Source organism: Natator depressus, chromosome 2 (assembly GCF_965152275.1).
Source record: "Natator depressus isolate rNatDep1 chromosome 2, rNatDep2.hap1, whole genome shotgun sequence".
Lineage (NCBI taxonomy): Eukaryota > Metazoa > Chordata > Testudines > Cheloniidae > Natator > Natator depressus.
In genome coordinates this window covers 167087902-167112220 of record NC_134235.1, presented here as the reverse complement: position 1 = coordinate 167112220, position 24319 = coordinate 167087902, and the positions used below count along the sequence as shown (strand labels likewise).

Here is a 24319-nt window from a genome sequence, read left to right as displayed (position 1 = left end):
GACCATTCAAATTCAAAGTCCCTTCATCAGAAAAATCCCATTTTAAAATATTTTTTTATTAAAAGTGGAGTAGTATTCAGGTACGTGCTGGACAGTCCTATTCCTGTCTGAGGGATGAGGAAAACGGGGGTTCAAAAATATTGTTATCTGATCATTTAGAGTGTGGGGATAGTTATAAAACATGTAAGTTTTCCCTGAGATGGCTTAGCTAACTGAGACTTGACTGCCATAACAAAAAGCTTCTTAAAAATAAATTATAACTATTTAGCATAATACAATATTTCAGTTTTCCATAAAGGATTATCCTGTGTATATATAAACCTTTCCTCTTTTTTCTTCTCCCTTCCCCAATCTTAGCTTGCCTTGGTGACCTGGAGGGACTGTTTGTTCAGGCCGTTAAATAAGCAGGTACATATTTTATGAATACTGCATTATTTCACAAGGTTAGTATTGAAATGTCACAGGTAACTATTCCAAGGTGAACTGCAAAAGGGAAGAAAAAAGCCTTCTGCTTCTCCTTTAATGAATTTTTAGTAATAGGGGACATCAGCTGCAACATCTGTTACATATGAGGGATGGGGAGAGGCTGCTAATTTTTTGTGACTGTTACAGACGTATGGTTTAGCAAAGCATGGATTGGCAAGGTTCTAGTGTATATTTCAAATGTAAACAAGCAGCATTTATTAAACCGAAGTTTAGAGGTTGCTTATATATTGTAGAGAAACAGTTAAAGGCACAAACAGATGCTTTTATATTTCTTTGCAGTTCGTTAGCTAGAATATTGAATTGTAAGTTACTGACGTGCACAACTTTCAGTGATGTTTGTGGGAATTCTGTTTGGTGTTAAGATTAGCACATTGCTTTATTTCTTTTTCAGGTGTTTGGATTGTCTTGAGCGTGGAAGTACATGCCTGATTGATTACTATATTTATTGACCAAGTAGTTGGTTTTAATGTATGTTGACTCATTTTTAATTTGTATTTCAAAGGTAACAAATGCTGTGTTGAAACTGATAGAAAAGGAAAGAAATGGTGAAACCATCAACACCAGGCTGATCAGTGGAGTCGTACAATCCTATGGTAAATGAATTTTCCGTAAGATTTACTTGTAGCCACTTGGAAGATCTCCCACCAGAGCCTTGAAGCAACATTTTTACCATAGCTGATTAAGAGAGATTTTTGCAGTAGAATAAACTTTTAGTAGTGTAATTTGCCATGTAAAATTTTTAACTTTATTCTGTCTGAGAATGGGGGCGGGGGGGGAGTGACAGATCATGTATGCCTCTAAAACAAAATAACTCCATCCCAATTAATAATGCAACCTTTTCTGTTATGAGAGGCAAAAATTCATAGCTAGAAATAATCAAACTCTAAGCTTGTAGTAGATGTTCTTCGAGGGATGGTCCCTATGTATTCCACTCTTGGGATATGCATGCGAAACATGTTTCAGTCTGGAATTTTTTTGTAAGCAGTGTCCCTTGACCTGCCCATGTGCTGTAGCTCTTGTTGTAGTCCGAACCGAGGGAATAAAAGGTAGTGCGTGGTGACACCTCTTCAGTTCCTTCTTACCGCTGCATGGTCTGAGTCGGAATCTTCCTTGTCCTCACTCCTTTTTTTTACTGTCATTACTGTAAGATATTGTATATACTTAGTTTGAGTAGTCTTCAAGGCATAGTCTACATAGCAGAGTTAGTGTTTTTTTCCCCCATTTTCTTCCACACATGGGGATATTTTTCCTCCTGAGAAGTTCGGGATTATGCCCAGAGTCCCAGAGTTCAGAAACTGTGTTTCTTGCCCTTGCTCCTCTTCAGAGAAGTGATCATCAATACTGCCTGTACTGCATGGGTGAGGCTCATGTTTCTGCCAAATGCAGCAACTGCTGCTCTTTTTGCCGCAGAACTTGTGAAGGTTGGGAACTAAGACTCAGAAAACATCTCACGTAGAAGTCAATGAAACCCTAATCAGATCCAGACTTGGGACCACCATCAACCCCCATACATCAGTTTCACCAGGTGGGCAGTGCCCTCTGAGCACGAGCTTGGCAACAGAGGCTAAGACTTAAGCCTAAGCAGAAGGCTTCACATGAGAACCAAGGGCACTCTCATAGACTTAAGGACAAGCCATCTTTGTTTAAAACCACCCCATCAAAGATGGGAGAGCTAGCAAGCACAGGCACTTAGGCTTTAGTCCCAAATAAATCTTCTCTGCAGGAGAAGGCGGTACACAAGGGTACAGATCCAACGGCTCTAACATTGGCTCTGATTGTGAAGGCTCAGGATAAACGGCTCCTGGTGATGCCATCCATTTCTAGAGCTGATGCAGTATCGGTAGTGACATGGCCCGAAAGGAGGCCCGACCACCATGGTGATGAAGGAAGTTCCAGGTCAGACAGCTCTGCCAATGGAGACTCCTTGTACCGAAGGGTTATCAGAGACCTGGGTCTCCCTGGAAGACATGTTTGCTTTTTCCTATCTGCATTCACCCCTTCTATTGAGGACCATCTCTAATCCGGGACACTGTTACACCAGAGGAAGACATTATCCGAACAAGGCAAAGTTGTTCTTCCATCCCACCTGCCAGCCTTGGGGCATAACCATTGGTAACATCAGTCCCGTTGGAGATAAGGGATCCAGCTTTCCAAGCGAAGAGTTTCTCTTGATGGGGCTGTCAGGACCTGTGTCCCTTTATTGATGCCACTCATTCCCCTCCACTGATACTCAGAGGTTGCCTTACTCAATTTGCCAAAAAAATTGTAGTTATCCCCTGACTACAAACAAATGGTATTAGAGATTGTTCATGGTTTCTATTTGGTGGAGTTTCTGGTACCTCCAACCCACAAACCCCCCTTCCCGATTCCTTTTCAGGGACCACTGTCATGGGGAGATTGTGCATCAAGAGGAGAACTCCATTCTCTCCAGGGGAGCCATAGAAAGGGTTCCACCTGAACATCAAGGGAAGGGATTCTTTTCACCTTACTATTTGATTCCCAAGAAAAATGGGAGATGGAGGCCAGTTCTCAGTCTGGGACAGCTGAACAGATTCATTCAGAAACTAAAGTTCTACGTGATATCCTTAGCATCAGTAATTCCCTTGTTAGAGGAAACATGGTTCGCAGCTCTCAACATGAAAGATGCATATTTTCATTTAGTCCTCTATGCAACCCACAGGAGTTTCCACAGGTTCCTCTCTGATCACAAGCATTACCAATTCAGAATCCTCCCACTTTGATCTAGCTTCAACACTCGGAGCTTCACAAAGGTTCTTTTCAGTAGTGGCAGCTTGGATGAGAAGAGAGGGATTTGCAGTCTTCCCTTACCTCAACGATTGGCTTCTGATGGGCAGTTCCTACAAGGAAAGTCCAGCGGGCAACCGTTGTTGTACTCAACCTTCTGACTTCCCTGGGTGTCCGCATCAATCACAAAATTCGCATTAACACCCATGAGGTTCATAAATTGTATAAGCGAGATGTTGGACTCGACTACAGCAAAAATGTATCTATCTCTCAAGAGGTTTCAGACCGTGAGTGCTTTGATTCATCAGGTCACTGTCAGACCCAGAACGTCAATCAAAACTTGCCTTTCCCTCCTCGGCCACATGGCCATATGCACATACTTGATGCCGTTCTCCAGGCTTCATCTTTGCTGCCTACAAGCCTGGCTTCTCTCCATGTACGCACCAGAGAAGGGCAACATAAATGGTAGATGATTGTTCCACCCAAAGTTTTAGACTCTTCTCTGGTGAACAAAATCAGAGAAGGTTCAGGGGGGGAATCCCTTTCCTCACACCAGCTCCCAAGGAACCCATTGTTACCAGTGCCTCCCTCTTTCATTGGGTTGCTTATGTGAGTTATCATATGGAGCAAGGCATCTGGATCCTATGGGAGTCCCATATGCTTATCAATTTACTAGAACTCTGGGCAGTCCATTGAGCTTGCAAACCCTTCCTCCCACTCACCCAATCCAGACACATCCAAATAATTTCAAACAACATGACAATCGTATTTTATATAAGTGTGTGTGTGGGGGGGAGGGTTTCCCCTTTGTGCATTGAGGCAGTCACCCTCTGGAATTGATGAACCAGCCATCACATAACCCTGTTAGCAACATATTTATCAGGGGTGTAAAACTCTCTAATGGGCTGCTTGAGCAGACACTTTTCCTCAATCACAAATGGGAGATTCACAATTCAGTTCTTGACGACATCTTAGCCCAATGTGGAATTCCAGCCTGGGAACTTCTTGCCTACCAAGAGAACAAGAAACTTCCTTGGTACTGTTCCAGAGCAGCCCTAGGCAAGGGTTTGATGGAAGATGCTGTCCTGGTATCATGGAAGGGTCTCCTGGGGTATGCCTTCCCTCCCATCCCATTGATATCACAGGTTCTACAGAAAATCTGTGAAGACAGAGCTTACGTCATCCTGACTGGGGCCAACTGTCTGAGATAGTTCTGATTTATGGATCTGTTGAAGTTCTCAGTTCACTTATCCATGAACATCCTCACATTGCCAAAGCTTCTAACCCAGCACAAGGGCAGATTCAAGCACCCCAATCCAGGACCGCTGCAACTCAGGGCCTGGCATTTGAATGGGTATCAGAAATAGAGCACTTGTGTTCTAAAGGGTTGCAATCCATCCTTAACCAAAGCAGAAAAGCTGTTACTCAGGAAAATGGAAGAATTTCTTCTCTTGGGCTCACAAAGAATCTTGTCTCCAGAATCTGCTGGATCCTTTCTTCTTGGAGTATCTGCTTATACTTAAGTGTTCAGGCCTTGTGCTCAATTCTCTGTGAGTGTATTTAGCAGTGATCGTCACTTTCCATCCTCCAGTGGACAACAGTACAATCTTCACTCATCCTGTCACAACTAGATTTCTGAAGGGGATTCTGAAATCCTTTCCACCATTAGTGAAGTTTGCACATTGGTGGGACCTCAATTTTGTTTTATTGTCACTCACCTTAGCCCCCACCCCGAGCCTCTAGACACATGCTCTGTGGCCTATCTGTCCGTGAAGGTGGCCTTCCTAATAGCCATGATGTCAGCCAGAAGAGTCACTGAGCTCGGCGCATTCCTGGTGCACCCACCATTATAATTCTTTCTATAGAGAAAAGATCTTGTTATGACCTCACCCTAGATTCTTTCCTAAGGTAGTATCCAAGTTTCATGAGTCTGGTAATCCACTTGCCTCAGATGAAGAGAGACGGTATTCTGTAGACATCTGAAGGACTTCATCTTTTTATTTGCAAAGAATGAAGGATGTTAGAAAGATACCTTAACAATTTGTTTCCATAGCGGAGAAATCAAGGGGTCAAACTATATCAAGGCAGAGACTTTCAAAATGAGTCCCAGGTTGTATTACCCTTTCTTACCAACTAGTTTATATTCCCTCTCCGAAGGGAGGTAAAGATACTTCGGCTGCAATGCTGAGAGATATAACCTTCCTAGAGATACGAAGGGCAGCGTCTTGGAGGTCTTTGTATACCTTCACGAGACATTATGTTCTGGTCCAGACATCAACTGTGGATGCAGCTGTGAGGGCAGCAGTACTACAGTCAACTACACTTCAGCGTCCTTTTACCCACCCCATCTCAGTACTGCTTGTTAATCTCTCACGTGTGGAATACATATAGGGGACCATCACTTGAAAGAAGAAATGGAGGTTACTTACCTGTAACTGTAATCTTCAAGATGTGTGCTCTACTATCCACCCTCTGTGCTGCAGAATGTTTGAACTACAGTAAGAATTGGAAACTGGAGTGATGTCGGCCCACACAACCATTTCTGCCTTCTGTTTGGAGCATGAGAAGAGCAGTGGCTTGTGTGCGGGACAACAGACACTGCTTGCAAAAAAATTCTGGACTCGGGCACCTGGTGCACATGCATATCCCACGTGTGGAATACTTATATGGACCACACACCTCAAAGAACCGCCAGTTAAAAGTAATAACCTCCATTTCGTTGTTGTTAAGAAATTATTTAAGAAGACTATGCTGTAGTTGGAACAAAAATGTTGTTTTGGAACAAAAATATGAGCTGCAACACAAACATGGATTTTTTTTTCATTTGCATTAAATTGTGTTGTTGTGTCCTTCAAGGGAGTAAATGAATGTTAGTTTATGTGTGCACCTAATTTATTTATCCAAACAATTTGAAAGTTTAAAAGAAAATTCCTTTTTGACATGAATAATGTGAAAGTTGACATTTGAGCTAGTTTCTGTGATACTGACTACGGAAACCATAATGTTATACAGTTTCTGTAATCAATTATTATTTATACTAATTTATGCTTAAAAAGTTAAATTTCAGTATTCCCCATGGAACTGACTTATATTTCAAATGCACAATAAAAATACTATACATGGTTTTTAAAATGGTGGCTCTCAACTTTTCTAATCTACTGTGCTCCTTTCAGGAGTCTCATTTGTCTTGCATACCCCCTGGTTTCACCTCACCTAAAAACTACTTGCTTACAAAGTCAGACCTAAAAATACAAAAGTGTCACTGCACATTGTTACTAAAAAAAAAGTATGCTTTCTCATTTTTACCACATAATAATTATAAAATAAATCAATTGGAATTTAAAGATTGTACTTGCATTTCAGGGTATACTATGTATAGCGATATAAATATAAAGTCATTGTCTGTATGAAATTTTAGTTTGTACTGACTTTGCTAGTGCTTTTTATATAGCCTGTTGTAAAACTAGGCAAATATCTAGATGAGCTGATTTACTCCCTGGAAGACCTCTGCGTACCCCCAGGGGTATATGTGCCCCTGGTTGAAAACTGCTGTTTTAAAGTATTAAACTTTATTTACATATTAAATATTACAAATTTGTCTTTGTAAACCCATATTAAATTACTGTAATGGCTGCCAAGAATATGCAAAAAATTCCACAAAGAGCTTATTCCTTTCAAACCCCTTCTTTTAGTATATACTCCAAATACTGGTTTCTTAACACTTTTAAAGAATTGAGCTTAAGTAATTTTAAAGCACAGTTTTCCTTAACAAACAATGCAAATAGTAAAACTGTCTCACTGGATTCACTATTATGAGCAAAATGATTGCGCTTCTTGTCTGTTTTAGTTTTCTCTATCAGTGCTTTAAATATTCTGGTTATAAGTGCTGTAACCATAGATCTTTTATGAAGGTCTAAATTGTGGTTTGGTAAGAAATACTAATTCTGTTAAAAGTCCCTGGGTCTTTTGCCTGCCTTGTTTCAGTCCATCCTGGGCTTTCTGCTCTGGAACTTGGTTTTGAAGATAAAACTGTATTGTCTAGGCTGGTTTTAGTACTAATCTTGGATGTTCAGGGATTTTTTTTCCCCCTCAATATTTCCAAAGATTTTTCAGAAATTCTTCCATGAAGCATCTGGTGCTTTGTATGTCTTTATATAATACAAATTTCACGATCCTCCTTGCAGTGTATATATATTAAATGTATTTCATAATTGTCAAACATTGCTCATCCTCACTCTTGCTAAATTGCCAAAAAAAATAGTAGTCTCTGTGCCTCAGCAAATTTAATAGTAGTGCACTGGAGTGAGTTCTTATGTATTATGACTTCATTATTTTTATTAAACGAACTTGCAATTACTAATAAATTCTGAACCATGTATGTATATTTAAAAATACATATATAAAATAAAAAAAGCATACAACCACAAGTTCACCTATCCTTAATGAAGTTGTTCGAATTAAATTTTTTTTATACAGAATAGATTCCTGATTAATTGAGGCGTCTCTTGGTGCATGTTATTAGTTTAGAATTAAGGATGCACTTTTGGGATTTATAATTAATTGCATAGAGAACTAAACACTCAAAATGTACAGTAGATCATTTAACGTAGAATAAGTTAATCATTGTGCACTTTGTTTTTTAGTGGAACTGGGGCTGAATGAAGATGATGCATTTGCAAAGGGACCTACACTAACTGTCTATAAAGAGTCTTTTGAATCTCAGTTTCTCGCTGACACAGAGAGGTTTTATACAAGAGAAAGTACTGAATTCTTGCAACAGAACCCAGTCACAGAATATATGAAAAAGGTGAGCTATTATTAAGTAGCTGGAGTTCAGTGCATATTTCCTGGATCCAGCTGTCTGTTAGAGGTAAGCACTAATATAGATATTTGAGTTCTTAAGATGCTAATTGCTGTTGTAAAGTAAAAACTACTTACTGTCTTTCCACTGCCATTTGGACAGAGTTGTTCTTATTCCTATCTTCGTTGCTTTTAGCTGGTTTGAAATTCCTCCCTCTTCAATGTATTTACAGTTATTTGAATCTCTCCTTAATGGGCAAACCAAAAGAGGAGATGGAATAAATTCAGATACGTCAAAGACCTGTCAAATTTTCCTATGAAAAAGTTATTAATTATGTCTCGGGGCTACAGGCTCATGGGTTCAGTTCCAGTACTGGGAGCTGGCCTGATAAACGGTACTGAAAAGCCTACACTGTTAGGCCTTGCCTTCATTAGCCAGGCAAAATCCCCTTTTCATCAAGAAGCAGGTTTTAGGGAAAGTTCAGCAGAATTCCCTTTGAAAGCATTTGTTATTCCAGCATGGCAGGGAGAGATTTTTTTGTTTGGTTTGCAGTGTGAAGATATTTCAAATGCCTCTTCCCCAATGGTCCAGGTACATTGGTGAAGACAATATATCGTCTCCTCTTTTGACATAAAAACAAGTCTTTGTGGCTTTTGCATTTTTGCTTTAATTGATGCCTATCATCTGCACTCTTTCAAGCACTTTTTATTCAGCCAAGCTTCAAAAAGCGATTGTGCAACCTATGAGCTGATATACGCATCGAAATGGCAGCTGTTAATGTGCCCTGAATCTGGTGACCACTTTGTTGGACTTGGTTCACTCAAATCCTTTGTCCTGCCTGCAGCTGAAATCCATATGGATTCCCAAAATGATTGAGGCTCATGAGAGAATATGGAGGATGAAATGTGAGTCTAAACAGGAAAAGGGCTGAATATTGCATTCTAAAATCGTTGCTTGGTTTGAGAATTGAAGCAATCTCCACCAAAACTTGCCTTTCTTTTTAAGAGACACAGGTCCAGATCCTCAAAGGTACTTAGGTCTTGATCTGCTCATTGTTGCTATACCTAACTTCCTGTTGTTTAGGGGGATCATCGGTCTTAAGGTAGGTGCCTAGGTTCTCTATACAATGCAAATGGAGATTTACGCACCTAAGAAAGGGATCCACAGAAGCCAGCAAGCTTAGCCAGAGTGAAGCTGAGGAGAGGGGCTTAGCTGCTTAGCAGCTAACCAGGTGCACCTGGCTAATGGACCACAGATAGGCGCCTCCCTTTGCTCAGGATCCTCAGCTGCAAAGCCTCTCCTGGACTTAGGCATCTAAGCCAGGTTAGCCACTTAGGTAGCCTGTGCCTAGCAGCCAAAACTGTCTCTTGGTCTCCTGCTCGATACTTGTATCATGGTTGCTCCACATTCTGTGCGCCTCTGGTTGTCTTGTGTGTAGGTGCTAGGCTGCCCAGCTGTCTAGTCCGTGGCCTGCATCTGGACCTTCTGCTTCAAGGACTGACTGGTATCGGGTTGTAGGTCTGCTCAGAGCCTGCCTGCGGGACTGAGCCCCACTGGTGAGATAAGTGTTCCCCTGCCTAGTTTGAGAATGCCCTATGCTGTTACCAGACGATTTGATTCAGTTATCCTATACCAATGATGTTGCCTGAAAACACTGCTTTTGATTTAAAACCTCAGTTCTTACTTTATCTAACCCGGTAACCAAGGTTGTGACCCGCCCTAAAGGAATTGCCAGGGAAAGCCACAGCTAGATTGCTTTCCCTTGAAAGGGCATGGATACAGCCCTCCGATCAAGAATAGACAATCAAGCAGTAAATCTTCGAAAACAAGGAATCATATTTTATTTTAGAAGTGAGTGGTTACAGTAAAATAATAGAGATCAATATAAGGATTATAGTTAAAAGAATGAATGGCACTTACAATACAAAAGACACTACAATACAATAACAATCTCACTGACTATGGCATATAACAATATAATCATTCACTTAATGCTCTGTAACATAACTGTGATAGGTTCGGTCAGAGAGAGCCCCTTGGGACTGTCACCTGATGTGCTGAAACTACTTCTGATCCTGTTTCTTTGATGGCTGGGACTCCAGAACCCTTTCTTGTTGAGCCAGACACGCTAGCCTGCTGCAACACAGACCCAGGGTCTGAACCACGCCCCCAAAACTGCAGACGTAACTGAAAACAGCTCAGCAAGTACTCCTGTTTCCAGCACCCAGACACCCAGCTCCTAATGGGATCCAAACCCCAAATAAATCCGTTTTACTCTGTATAAAGCTTATGCAGGGTAAACTCATAAATTGTCTGTTGTCTGTAACACTGATAGAGATGCACAGCTGTTTCCTCCCCCAGGTATTAATCACTTACTCTGGGTTTGTTAATAAACAAAAGTGATTTTCTTAAGTATAAAAAGTAGGATTTAAGTGGTTTCAAGTAATAACAGACAGAACAAAGTAAGTTACCAAGCAAAATAAAACAAAACACGCAAGTCTAAGCCTAATACATTTAAGAAACTGAATACAGGTAAATCTCACCCTCAGAGATGTTCCAATAAGCTTCTTTCACAGACTAGACTCCTTCTTAGTCTGGGCCCAGTCCTTTCCCCGGTACAGTTCTTGTTAGTTCGAGCCCAGGTGGTAACCTCATGACTGGCCATCCCCTTTGTTTTGTTTCACCCCCGTATATACCTTTGGCACAAGGCGGGAATCCTTTGTGCCTTTCTGGGTTCCCACTCTTCTTTCTAACTGGAAAAGCACCAGATTTAACTTGGATTCCAGTATCATGTGACATGTCCACATGTCCTGTGAGACTTCATTACCCACTGGCTGGCACACATATATATATAGGAAGGCTTACAAGTAAACGGAGCCATTTACAACCAGTTGTCCTAGTTAATGGGAGCCATCAAGATTTCAAGCCACCATTAATGGCCACACTTTGCATAGTTACAGTAGGACTTCAGAGTACTACTTCATATTTCTAGCTTCAGATACAAGAATGATACGTTCATACAAATAGGATGAACACACTTAGTAGATTATAAGCTTTGTAATGATACCTTACAAGAGATCTTTTTCATAAAGCATATTCCAGTTATTTATATTCCTACTCATAAGCATATTTCAAGAAAACATATGGAGTGCAACGTCACAGTAACAATATAATAATCATAATAATATATCAGACTTTCAATATCAAATACTTAATACTAAACTAAACATCCAGTAAGCACTGGCCAGGCAGTTACTGGATGGGTAGGGAAGATCTCATTCAGACCACAGACCACCAGCTTTATTTGCAAACAAAACCCATACACTCTTGGATAGTAAATAAAAGAAGGATTAAACTTACAAAAGCTTTTTAAAAATCTCTGAGACCATCTTTGGTCCTTCTACTCTGTCACAATTAGAGGGCGATGGCTGCCGGTGGCTATTTCTTTGCAAGCTGTTGACTGCTGTCACCAGTGGTCTCTAGCTGCTGGCTCCTGTGTTGAGCGGTTGCCTGTTCCTCAGATAAAACAGCTCCTCAGGTAGAAGAGACAGAAGCCCACTTGGTAGCTGCTGGGGTAGCTGCTGCAGTGGCATCCGGCTGGCTGGATAACGGAAGCAGTCGTTGTTTGGAGCAACTTTGGAATTCTGCGGTTGCTGCTGCTGCAATAGCTGCTTTTCAGGCAGCGCTCTCTCTGCAGGGTTCCGCTGAGGCTTCTGCCGCTGTTCCTTAAGCGTCGTCATCTTTTCAAATCTTGCAGCCTTTTCTCTCCTCCAGGTTCCTGATGCCACTACAGGGTTTAGCCTGCTGTCTGTCGCCCTTATGTACGACTTGGTCACCCAGACTCAGCCAATCAGCTTCCAGCTTTTTGCTGGCTCTGTGCCCAACTACGCCCAGTCACATGTACCAACATGTGACTAGTAGCTCCTCCTCCTCACTGGAAGTCCCATGTATTCCTGTGGGCTACAATATATTCCTAGGGGAGGTTTTCAGCTGACTAGTGGGTGCCCCCTACCTACTTCCTCTTTGGAAGCCCCATGTATTCCTGAGTCAATCCCCCATAGGAAGTGGAATTTACCATTGCATCACAGGAAGTGAAATTATTACATCATAGGTAATGGACCCCTATGTGCCTTAGAAATGGAATCTTCCACTACATCACCCTCCATTACTGGATTTTCTAATTTATACTACAGTTAATTTCTATTCAAAGATTTATTCTTAAAACTAATGACTAATCTAAGCATCCCAATGGGTCCTGACACTACCACTACTCTTTTATGTCCAATTAAGCAACTTATAATTTTTTCGATTTTAAACCTCCTCCCGAGGTTTTTCTGCAAACCTTCCTTTTTAAGGTAATTCAAACAACTGAGGCAAAAGCTTTCATCACAAGGAGCCCTGAGTAACTTCATTTTATGTAGGGTCCAAGTTGCTCATTAGCTGCGGGGAAGCATCAGGGCTTTGGTGGCTTTGCAAATGCCAACTGGTAGAAATTTAGGTGGCATGGGGATTTAGGTGCCAACAGAGTGGTGGTTTTGTAAGTCAGTGGCACCTAAATGGTGTACGTAGGCCCTGGAGACAACACTGAAAAAACACAAGGAAAACAACCATCAAACTACTTCCTTACCAAACTGGTTCCCATAGAAGTGGATTATTAAATAATCTAGCTTTTCTGGATCTTGTAGGGTAACGGATCCTACAAATCACTCTAGTCAAGAACTGAAATTCTTGGGTAGTTTCATTGGCAAGTCTCTCTGACAATTAGGAACAAGTTGGATAAAGATTCTTTGACAGTTTCCAGCCTGGTTCCTTGCATCAGTCTTATTGTATGCAGAATAAATAGATCTTGTTTTTTCTCGGATAATGGCTGTTATATAGACTTCCAGTAAATTCCCCCACTCTTCAAAGTGATCCTGTCTTCCTTCCCATTTGATTAAAATAGAGCTTTTTGTGCACTCTAATGAAACCATGTTCCTAGTTATAGTTGTACCAAGAGCATTTTCTATGCCATTTCATTATACGTCATAGACTAGAAGGGGGTAGCTTGGTCCTTGATTTTAAAATGGATGATCTACAAAAATTTCAAAATGGATACATTGAAAGCCATCCTAGCATCATTGGATTTGGGGTAGTTACTGAGTATCAGTCAACCTCATAAACATCTATCTTCATGTTCCCAATAACTGTTGGATCAGCGATTCCTGTTTCCCTTTTTATTTATTACCCTGGCTTTCTCTGGCCTCCCTAAATAATTAAAAAAAAAAAAAAAAAAAAAAAAGTGAGAGAACCACACCACACACAAATAAAAATAGAGGCAGTATTAGCTACAGCACTGAAGAGTGAAGGAATCCCAGTACAGTGATTCCCAATCTAAACAATGGGTTCATCCAGGCTTCCTCACTGCAGGACATCAAAAAAGCTGACGGTCATTGCAGCTATTTCAAGAACCAGGGATTAGTGTCAAATTTACAGAATTTAACAGGATCCCAGACAACCTTGGAGACCTGAAAATTACACAAAGGGATACTTGTTCCCCTCCAAGATGATGATTTTAGGCCTGGAGAGAGAGATGAAAGTTATCCAAGGGCAGACGAAATCTTCAGAAAGAAAATGCACAACCTTACTGGGAATCATAGTTTAAGGGCAAATTCTAACACTCTGGGTCCACGACCACCTTCACCATCTGAATTCCTCCTCACAGAGGACACTCCAACATGGAAATCAAACTCCCAGTCCCATCTGGACAGAAGGAACACCCTCATAAGAATTGAGCTGACAAAACCAAAAACACTTCACATTAGACATCAGTCTAAAGGGGGATGGAACACACACAACACATACAGACCAAAGGATGTGGCCCAGTATGCACTGGGGCTAGATACTAGATCACTGAAATAAATTTCTTCTTGACTAATTCTTTTCTATGCTCTGGCTACACTGATAGAAATACCCACACAAATTACCAGAACTGTTTAGGTGTGATTAGGTATTAGATTATTTCTCCTGCTTTTTCCTCTTTAGTGTATATGTAGTGTCCTTGGAGTATTCTGACTCCAACATCACAGGAGGATTAATTTTTCCTCAGTTTCTTAGTCAGACGATCCTTGTGCTCATATACTGTGGTGATTTGTGCAATATAAATGCCTGGAACAGAATCATTCTCCCCATAATTACTTACTCAGATGGTAAATTAGAATACAGTTAAGCAGTTTCCTGCTGTGTAAGGCATCAATTGAGACAGACTTGAAGAGGTGCAAGGAAGGCTGTTGCAAGCCATCCAGCTAAATGTCAGCAAAGGGGCTTGAAACAATTATCTGTATTGGTAAAGTGAGACCACAAAAAGCAATTTGCACTTCATTGACTCAGATGGCTGTCATGCTTAACTGGCATGTGCTAAATTCTCAGTGAGGATAAATGGTATTGTACAATAATTTCTAAACCCACATTACTTTAGTACATTGGTGTCCACAAACTTTTCAGCATGTGGAGGTTCGGATATGATTTATGATGTAAGAGGGTTCCAGTCAGTTTCTTAATTGGAGTTGACAAATGGACATTTAGCCATGCAAATAGATTTGCTGAGTTGAGAGGAAATGTGCTCTCACTCCATGGGAAATGGGGAGGAGTAAAGCTGTGATGGCTTGTGTAGCCATAGGAAAAGGATGGATTCATAGAGACCCCCATCAAATTTAAAAATCACAAATTCAGTCTGAGGTTTTTTGTCTACTGTTCTTAGTTGAAACACCTAAAATTATTACAGCAGTTTAAAGAAATATTTACTTTTTCCTGTTTTTATAACTTTGTGTATTTCTTCTGTATGATCAGTTTATTTCCATTATTGTTTTTGTGGGTGTGTCTCCCTCCTCTTGCTTTGTGAAATGCTTCTTAAAATAGAATTATGAAAGCACAGAAATTGGCAGGGGGACTTGAGCAAGTGCAGTATCAGAAATTATTTTGAGCTCGTTTTTTGGAAATGAATAGATTTCAAGTTGACTGTATCAGTCAAAAGGGATACATTTCTTGATACAGTGCTACCTGTAAAAAGAAGGGGATAAGCAATGGAGTCTCTTGACTCATAAAAATGTGGGAATTGCTGTGGATCAAACCAGCTGTCCTAGTCCAATATTCTGGACACTGGCCAGTACCAGATGCTTCAGAAGAAGGTGCAGTAAACCTTGCAATTGGGCAATTAAAGAATAATTTGCTTGTAGGGAAGGTTGATTCCTAATCCCCACTGGCTAGAAGTTGGCTTTTTCCCTCAAGCCATGGGGCTTTATATCCTTTTCAAAACTCTCTTGATTTTGTTTTTAATATTTTCAATCCTTACTGTTGTAACTGCGGAAGCTTGTTATCCACATGCCTGTCATCAGAAGAGATGATGCACATGTAATACCTTTTATAGCAATGGTTTCGCTAAAGACTAGTGTCTGCATAATTGGAAAATTTTATTTTATACAAGAACTTTCTGTTTAATGTGTAGGTTTAAAACTCCGTGTGATCTTATCCCTAATGTTGTCTTTCATGCTTAGTCCATACATTTAAGTATTAGGAAAATGAATAAACTTGTCTTCTAATTTCCCTTCTATTGTGATGGGTGTTTTAATAAAAATATCAGTAATCAGCAGCGGGGGGGGTCACATGTGCCCCATCATCTAACATACTGTTCTGACAGATTGATCATAAAGAGAACCTTTAGCACATTCTACAAACAAAACAGAGATAAATTGGTGGCTGTACAAATAAATTCAGTTTTACATTTTGGAATAAACACTATTTCTCTAGTGACTGTTGGATTTTGGATGAGCAGAAACATATATATGGAGGGCTCCATGGATCAAAACAAATGCTGGTGCAGCTTATGAATTTTGGAGCGTTTTAATATGTAATCCTGTATACTTACGAACACTCAAATTAATTCATGTTGTGCACATACTGTAAAATTGTCTATTTTTGTCTGTCAATTTTTGTGTAAGTGTGGAGGTCCTTCTGTTCATGGTTATTTTTAACAGTGTGCTGGAAAGTCTGATGTCTTAAACTGTACAGGTGCTCTGCCTCGGTTGCTTTCTCATTTCTTTTGAAAACTTTTGCTGTTCAGAGGCATAGGACGAAAATAATTTCTCAGTGACGTTTTTCTGTTTCAACAGATTAAGATATAAAATTAATGACATGGACACTAACACAAAATATTACATATAAATAAAAAGGAATCACTATTTCTCCTGTGAGAACTATATTCTCTGTATTTAAATAGACAGGTATAATGTTACATCAACATACTTTTTTTTTTAAACTCTGTTTACACTGTCGTCATTGGTTTTACTGCTGTTTTGTCTCGCTGTTATACATTAGTACATGTATCTTTGTTTTGTAGGCAGAAGCTCGTCTTTTGGAGGAACAGCGTAGAGTTCAGGTTTATCTCCATGAAAGCACGCAGGATGAATTAGCACGAAAATGCGAGCAAGTACTTATTGAAAAACACTTGGAGATTTTTCATACAGAGTTTCAGAACTTACTGGATGCTGACAAAAATGAAGGTGAGTTGGTTCAAATTTCAGTGTGGGAGTTTCTCAGAGATGATGCCCCTTAATGGTACTAGTGATCATAATATTGCTAACTTTGATGTCTTTGCTGGGGTTACATCAAGAGATAGGGTTAACACTCAATAAAGAAATTTTAAAATCTGAGAAATTGGAAATGTTAATAAAATTAAATCCATATGATCAACTTGATGGCTTCTCAAAATACTGGTTAGAGTCACAGATGGAATGCATAAGAAAAGGGGGGAAGTGATTGAATGGTAAAGTAAAAGTAGTTTTAATTCAGGCAAAAAGAGATCCTTTTTATTAGAGGAAATGGGTCTTAAGTGATGCTACTAGAAATTAAAGTAAACTTTAGTGGATAATATTGAAAATGGAGACTATAAGAGCTGAGAGAGAGAGAATTTGAGAAATAAATTGCCAAAGGAATATTCTGGAGAAATTATTTGAAGTGTAATAGGTATAAGACTTCTGTGGGAGAGACAGTGGCTCTCCTAAATGCCATGATTTAGTGTCTTGCAGAAGGCACAGTCAAAGACCGGGACAGCTAAGTGATTTGTTTGTGTAGAACTCTTCACCATAGATGTTGATGAAGGGGGTTACATCAATCTAGAGTTAAGCTTTACAGGAAATGAAGGTGGGCTCTGTCTGAAATAAAGATTTCAAGAAGAAAGCGATAGAACTGAATAAATGATATGATAAATCACCAGAGCTGGAAGGTATTAATCTGAAAGTTCTGAAGAAATTTGAGTGAAGTAGCTGAGATAACATAAATAATTACTAAAAACAACAACTGTAATGGAAGACTAGAGTGGCCAACACTACTTATTTTGTCAAAGGAACTGAGGGTTATCTGATGAAGTTAGGCCAGTGATCCCCTTCCTTCACTAGCGGAAGAAGAGCTAAGAAACCATTTATTTGTACTAAAAATATCCATACCTAAGATCTCCAAATAAATAAATAAATAAATAAAATCGGACAAATCAGTGGGGTTAATTGATCAAAAAAATAAGCTATTGCTAGCTGAAAGTGTAGCTAACTTGGTATACACTAGTTACCTCTCATAATAGCTGTTAAGTGACTAGCACTGTAAATCAGAAATTTCTTTCTCACCTAATTGAAGCAATTTTGCAATATATGGATACTGGGCAATAAGAAACTAATGCCTTTTAAAAATATAAATCCCTTCTGAAAATATAAATTTCTTCCCCAATCATGAAAAATTCTGTCTAATCAATCTTTAACTTAATTTAAAAAAAAAAATTACTAAGCTTATAATGATTCATGTGAGCTCTTGTGTGTACCATATGGTGATAAATACCTTTTCTTAAAACATTTTCTTAAAACATGTATCTTTATCCACCCCACCAGTCTCTGTGCATTAATTTTACCGACTTCTATGATTCCAAATCTCTGAGCAGCTTTTACACAGCTACCACTTTTTAAAAAGTTTCCTTTCCTCTTAAACTGGTTCCACTTGCACAACAGACAATAATTGTTCCTTGATCATTTTAAGCTCTATTGTCTTGTAACTCAACATGGCTAGAAACAGCTGCATTAACCTATTGCCCAGAAATTCAATCTTAATATAAATCATCTGTATCTAGCCTAGTCAAGTCTCAAGTCATTGGATCTAACCTCATGAAACACTGAAGTAAACTATTTTAGATTATCTTAAACTCAGCAATTAAAAGTTTATATAGCTACACACCATAATATATTCTCTATAGCTCATCCCCTGGAAACATCCATATACAGCGGACCCTCGCTAGAGCGCGAATTCGCATATAGCGCGGTCGCGGCAATGGATCCCAAATTTAAACATTTAAATTGGGATCCATGATAACGCGGCCCCCGCTATAATGTGGTTAACGCGGTACCGCGCATGGATCCCGAACCCCATGTTCTAGTGAGGGTCCGGTGTATAAGGTATGTTAGGCACACTGTATTACAGACCACTCACTCTTTAAGTGTTGTGTAATTGCTTAAACGTATTATGCAAGTAATAATACAGGATATGGTGTGGATTAGTCAGCCGGTATCTAGGCACATCAGAACATTTAATGCAGGAAATAATAATCTTCATTGGACACCGGATATAAGATGATTTAGGAAAAATTACCTTATAATCTAGGAAAGCTTCAGCAAGCTTGTTGCATTTGTCTTCCGTTTACTTCCAAGTGTAGGGCAACAGCCGTTGTCCCCTTACTTTTGAGATATGGCTAGCAACAGCATTAGTTACATTCTCACATAGCATTACTGTTCAGGTCCTCCAAAGATTTTACCAGGCTCCTGAAACACAAAGAGGGAACTGAGGATCGGATATTCCTGACGTGTGTGTATATATAAAACTATACGGAGAAACTTTTTCAGAATAAGTTTGAGACTGTCATATATCTCTCATCCTGAAAGTTCACCAAGTTATAAGTAACTGAAAACAGAGTTATAATGAAAAGGGTTAGCCATCGTTAATATAAAAGTCACTACTGCTCCACATGGTAATAAAGGAGCAGTAAAGGGCGCCATTTTTTGTATTTTGCTATTAGCAAGCAATCCTACTGTCTTATCACTTCTTTTTATTGAACATCCAGTAATTTGAGGTTTCTAATAAATTGTTCGGAGGATGTACAGAAAAGTCCCACACCACTGAATGGTAGGATATGGCTGAAAAGCCTAATGTTGCCCTATTTGATTGTCACATCTCATAGTACCTAGTCCATAATGGCTAATATGGTCCTTTACCTTTGAGTATCTATTTATTAAGGCCAAGATTTTCTATAGTAACTAGTGATTTTGTTTTTTGGGTGCCCAACTTGAGACCTTGAAAGGGGCCTTATTTTCGGAATGAGCTGAGTACCTGCCCTCTGAAATCACACCCCTTCGAGTTGGACACTGCAAAATCACTGGAAAATCTGGGCTGCAAGCTGTTGGGTTTTTTGATAAGTCTTTAACATATTGCAAAATTATGTTCAATGAGGAGCAAATTGTTTTTCATCCTGTGACCCTGAGTTTTTTGTAGTGGGGCTCTTGACAATCATCCCTTTTTTTTTTTTTTTTTTAGTTGGGCTTATAAAACAAAATATAGAATTTATTGAAACTTAGCAGTCATTGAATGTTTCCCCCCTAAAACAAGGGGGAAACAGTAGCACTGGGGAGGCAGTAGCACTCCTCTGTAACAAAATTTGCAGATAACTCACTTTTTCAGGTTTCACTCCAAGGCCGTCTCTACACTTGGTTTCTTTGCCTCATATTTCCCACGGTTGCTAAGGCTGTTTTGTTCCCACCAATGGGAGCGTTAGCGTGTTTTAAAAGAAGAGAGAGCTGCCGGTGGTTCCTGAGGTTTTAAGTACCATACTTGCTCTGAGCAGGATTCCGTATACAGTGCTTATGTTGGTGGCCAGCTGGAGCCCACGCTACATTAGCACTCCCACCCCTGTTACTACCGGTGGTGCTGAAGCAGTGGTATCTATTGTATAAGACTGGGATGCAAAAAAGCCTAATTTACATACAACTTACTTTAAACTTTAAGTATGACATGTGACACCTCCTCTCAAATGTAAAAACTTTATGAAAACTAGACATAAATTAACATTTACTATATTTTATATCTTGGTCTTTGTTCTTGGTTTGTGTATAAGTGTACTGGAAATAAGAAGTAGTTTAATCAGAATATTGTTTATTTTAGCAAGTTTTTGTCCTTCAGTGCCATCTAGTTCTTTGCACTACTCTGGAATTGTTTAATGTAAATTGTTTGGCTTGTTATGTGATAATACTTGCAAGTATGCATATGTTGATGAATGTGTGGCTCAGTTCTTTGGCCACTTTAAAAATGCAGAATTGGGATGTTGGGAGAAAGGAAATCATAGTTAATACAGATGAGAGAGATTGGCTTCCTTTTTTTCCAGACTTGGGGCGCATGTATAACCTTGTATCTCGAATCCAGGATGGCCTCGGAGAGCTGAAAAAACTCTTGGAAACGCATATTCATAATCAGGGTCTAGCTGCTATTGAGAAATGTGGAGAAGCTGCTCTAAATGCAAGTATCTTTTCAGATATAGTTTTGTATCTGACTGCTAACAGCTCATTTTGTGAGAGGTGGATGCTTTTGATAGTCCTGTGTGTGTGTATTCCTTCAGAATAAAACAGCTGGGGACTAAACCGTTCAGATGGTTATAGTAGGTTGAAAATAAAATAACTGCAATAGAACTGTGTTATTGCTATTTTTTGCCAACCTTCTTTCTTTCTCCTTCACCCACTGCTCAATTTGGGCCGCCTTTTCCGTTGACCCATTTGCTTGAACTAACCCTTTCAATAGATTCCTCCCTTTCAAAAACCATGAAACCTACCATTTCAAGAAGCATTCTGGACCACATATTTGTTACTCTGTACTGCATCACATGTGCTTGTGCTCTCCACTTGTAAGCTTTTTCATAACTGGTTTGCCCTTTTTTACCTGATGTGTACAGTATTATGTATGCTGAAAGTGATTATATAAAATTGAGACAAGGTGGTTGAGGTAATATCTTTTATTGACCAACTTCTGTTGATGAAAAGGAGCTCTGTGAAGCTCAAAAACTTGTCCCTTCCAAGTCTGTAGCGCTCAAAAGCTTATCCTTTCCACCAATAGAATTTGTTCTTTAAACATGTAGCCTCCCCCACCTGTCTCTCTCATATACTCTCATCTACAACAATTTACTAGTACAGTGTTCTTAGTAAAGAAAGTAATGCTGATTAATCATAACTGGAATTGTAAAGAGATCATGTAATGAGGCACCTGACTTTAATCCACAGCGGTTGAGATTGCCTCACCGAGCAGTATTTAAATAACTTTAAACTAGGGCTGTCAAGTGATGTAAAAAAATTAATCTTGATTAATCGCACGATTTTTTGCACTGTTATCAATATAATACCATTTATTTAAATATTTTGGATGTTTTCTACATTTTTAAATATATTGATTTCAATTACAACATAGAATACAAAGTGTACAGTGCTCACTAAATATTTTTTATTAAAGGGGTTGCACTGTAAAAAACAGTATTTTTCAATTCACCTAATACAAGCACTGTACTGCAATCTTTTTATCATGAAAGTTGAACTTACAAATGTAGAATTATGTACAAAAAAACCCTGCATTCAAAAATAAAACAATGTAAAATTTTAGAGCCTGCAAGTCCATTCAATCCTACTTCTTGTTCAGCCAGTCACTCAGACAAGTTTGTTTACATTTGCAGGAGATAATGCTGTTCACTTTTTGTTTACAATGTCACATGAAAGTGAGAACATGTGTTCACATGACACCGTTTTACCCAGCGTCACAAGATGTTTGTGCCAGATGTACTAAAGATTCATATGTCCCTTCAGGCTTCAACCACCATTCCAGGGGACATGCTTCCAGGCTGATGAAGGGTTCTGCTCAATAACAATCCAAAGCAGTGCTCGCCGACGCCATATTCGTTTTCATGCTCTGAGTCAAATGCCACCAGCAGAAGGTTGACTTCCTTTTTTGGTGGTTCCGCATCGGAGTGTTGCTCTTTTAAGACGTCTGAAAGCATTCTCCACACCGCGTCCCTCTCAGATTTTGGATGGCACTTCAGTTTCTTAAACCTTGGATCAAGTGCTGTAGCTGTCTTTAGAAATCTCACATTGGTACCTTCTTGGTGTTTTGTCAAATCCGCAGCGAAATTGTTCTTAAAAAAATCCATGTACTGGATCATCATCCGAGATTGCTACTATATGAAATATATGGCAGAATGTGGGTAAAACAGAGCAGGGGATATACAATTCTTCCCCTAAGGAGTTCAGTCACAAATTTAATTAATGCTTTATTTTTTTTAATGAGTGTCATCAGCATAGAAGCATGTCCTCTGGAAAGGTGGCCGAAGTATGAAGGGGCATACGAATGTTTAGCATATCTGGCACTTAAATATCTTGCAACGCCGGCTACAAAAGTGCCATGTGAACACTGTTCTCACTTTCTGGTGACACTGTAAATAAGAAGTGGGCAGCATTATCTCCTGTAAATGTAAACAAACTTGTTTGTCTTAGCGATACAAGAAGTAGGACTGAGTGGACTTGTAGGCTCTGAAGTTTTACATTCTTTTGTTTTGTTTTAGGGTGCAGTTATGTAACAAAAAAAATCTACATTTGTAAGTTGCACTTTCATGACAAAGAGATTGCATTATAGTACTTGTATGAGATGAACTGAAAAATACAATTTCTTTTTATCATTTTTACAGTGCAAATATTTGTAATAAAAATTTCAATCACAACACAGAATACAATGTAGAAATGAAAATGTAAAAAAAAAAATCCAAAATATTTAATAAATTTTAATTGGTATTCTATTGTTTAACGGTGCAATTAAAACTGCGATTAATCACGATTAATTTTTTTAGTTAATCGTGTGAGTTAACTGCGATTAATCGATGGCCTTACTTTAAACACACACATTTCAGATCATCAGATGTGTTATTTTTCACATACTTGAAGGCATTTCAGTTTTATGGAGGGGAAAGCGAGGTTAGGCAAAGCAGAGTATATTCTCTTAATGGGGGGAAAAAAACTGAGCTCTGACTTCAGAAGCAAAATCATCTGGTTTTCAAAATGACCTCTTACAAAAATAAACTGGTGGCTTCATGAGGACTCTGGAAGCTACAACTAAAGAGTTGTGTGTTTTAAGCAAAGGGGTTGACTTTCTGGCAGGTCATAAAGTGAAAAAAACATTGCATTTCCTCCTCTCTGCTGCTTTCCCTCCACAAATTCCTTGCACCTGTCTCCCTATTCCTCCTAAGAGCCACCACCTCCATTGCATTCCCTTGGGAACCATCATGCGTACTTCTCTGAACATACTTCTCCCTACACCTATATACAGCTACTTTTCTTTCCTTACCTCATCAGTATTCTTTTGACATTTAGCATCTTCAGATATGTCATGATCAGGAGACTCAATTTTTGTCTTGCATGTGCTCCTGAGATGCTTGCCTTAAATGTTTCTTGATCCTGAACCTTCTTGCAGTATTTGTAATTGATCAAGGGAGAACCTTTTTGTTAGCTTCTGGTTCTATCTTGGCTTACTTTGTTGGGAGTATGAATCATAATTTGCATTCTAGTAAAGTATTCAAAAGTAAGATCATCTTCTTATTGGAAAAATTAATTGCATGGTTTCTTCTAGAAATTGCCACATTGTGGTTGATTGAACAACAAACTATTATATCTGGTTTTAATTAAACTTATGTCTTCAAAACGTGTCCTTGTTGGACACTTGCATAGCGCCGGGTTGAATAGATCGTTGATTTTCCTTTTATACTTTATGCAGTAGCAGTGATTATTGTACATTCAGCATGCCCAAGTATGTAAAAATCAACTCTGAGCAAATTACGTATCTGTTACTGTAGTAATGACTAAAATAAGTTTCCCTTGTCACTTGAATGCTCTTAATAGTCTAGAACCTACTTCTATTTTTAAAATAATACTTCTAATCCCTACCCCTCAGCCCACCCCCCTTTTTTTTTTTTTTTAAACTTTCACTCTATAAACCTGCAAGAGAGGACATTGGTCACCTGCATTGTTCGGAGACACTTGCAGAAAGTTGAACAAGTTTCATTACAAGCAACAGACTGTTTTTTTTCCTTTCAGGATCCAAAAATGTATGTACAGACAGTGTTGGATGTCCATAAGAAATATAATGCTCTCGTCATGTCTGCCTTCAACAATGATGCTGGCTTTGTGGCTGCACTAGATAAGGTAC

General features: G+C 39.2%; 1 protein-coding gene across 1 annotated transcript in view; it reads left to right on the top strand.

Annotated features, from left to right (window-relative positions):
* CUL1 (cullin 1) overlaps positions 1-24319 on the top strand; it is an 86316-nt gene that overhangs the window by 46927 nt on the left and 15070 nt on the right. The window contains exons 5-10 of the mRNA XM_074945271.1: positions 358-408; positions 989-1079; positions 7875-8038; positions 16404-16566; positions 20475-20605; positions 24208-24315. Coding sequence (XP_074801372.1) covers positions 358-408; positions 989-1079; positions 7875-8038; positions 16404-16566; positions 20475-20605; positions 24208-24315 — 708 coding nt within the window. The remainder of the gene's footprint in view (positions 1-357; positions 409-988; positions 1080-7874; positions 8039-16403; positions 16567-20474; positions 20606-24207; positions 24316-24319) is intronic.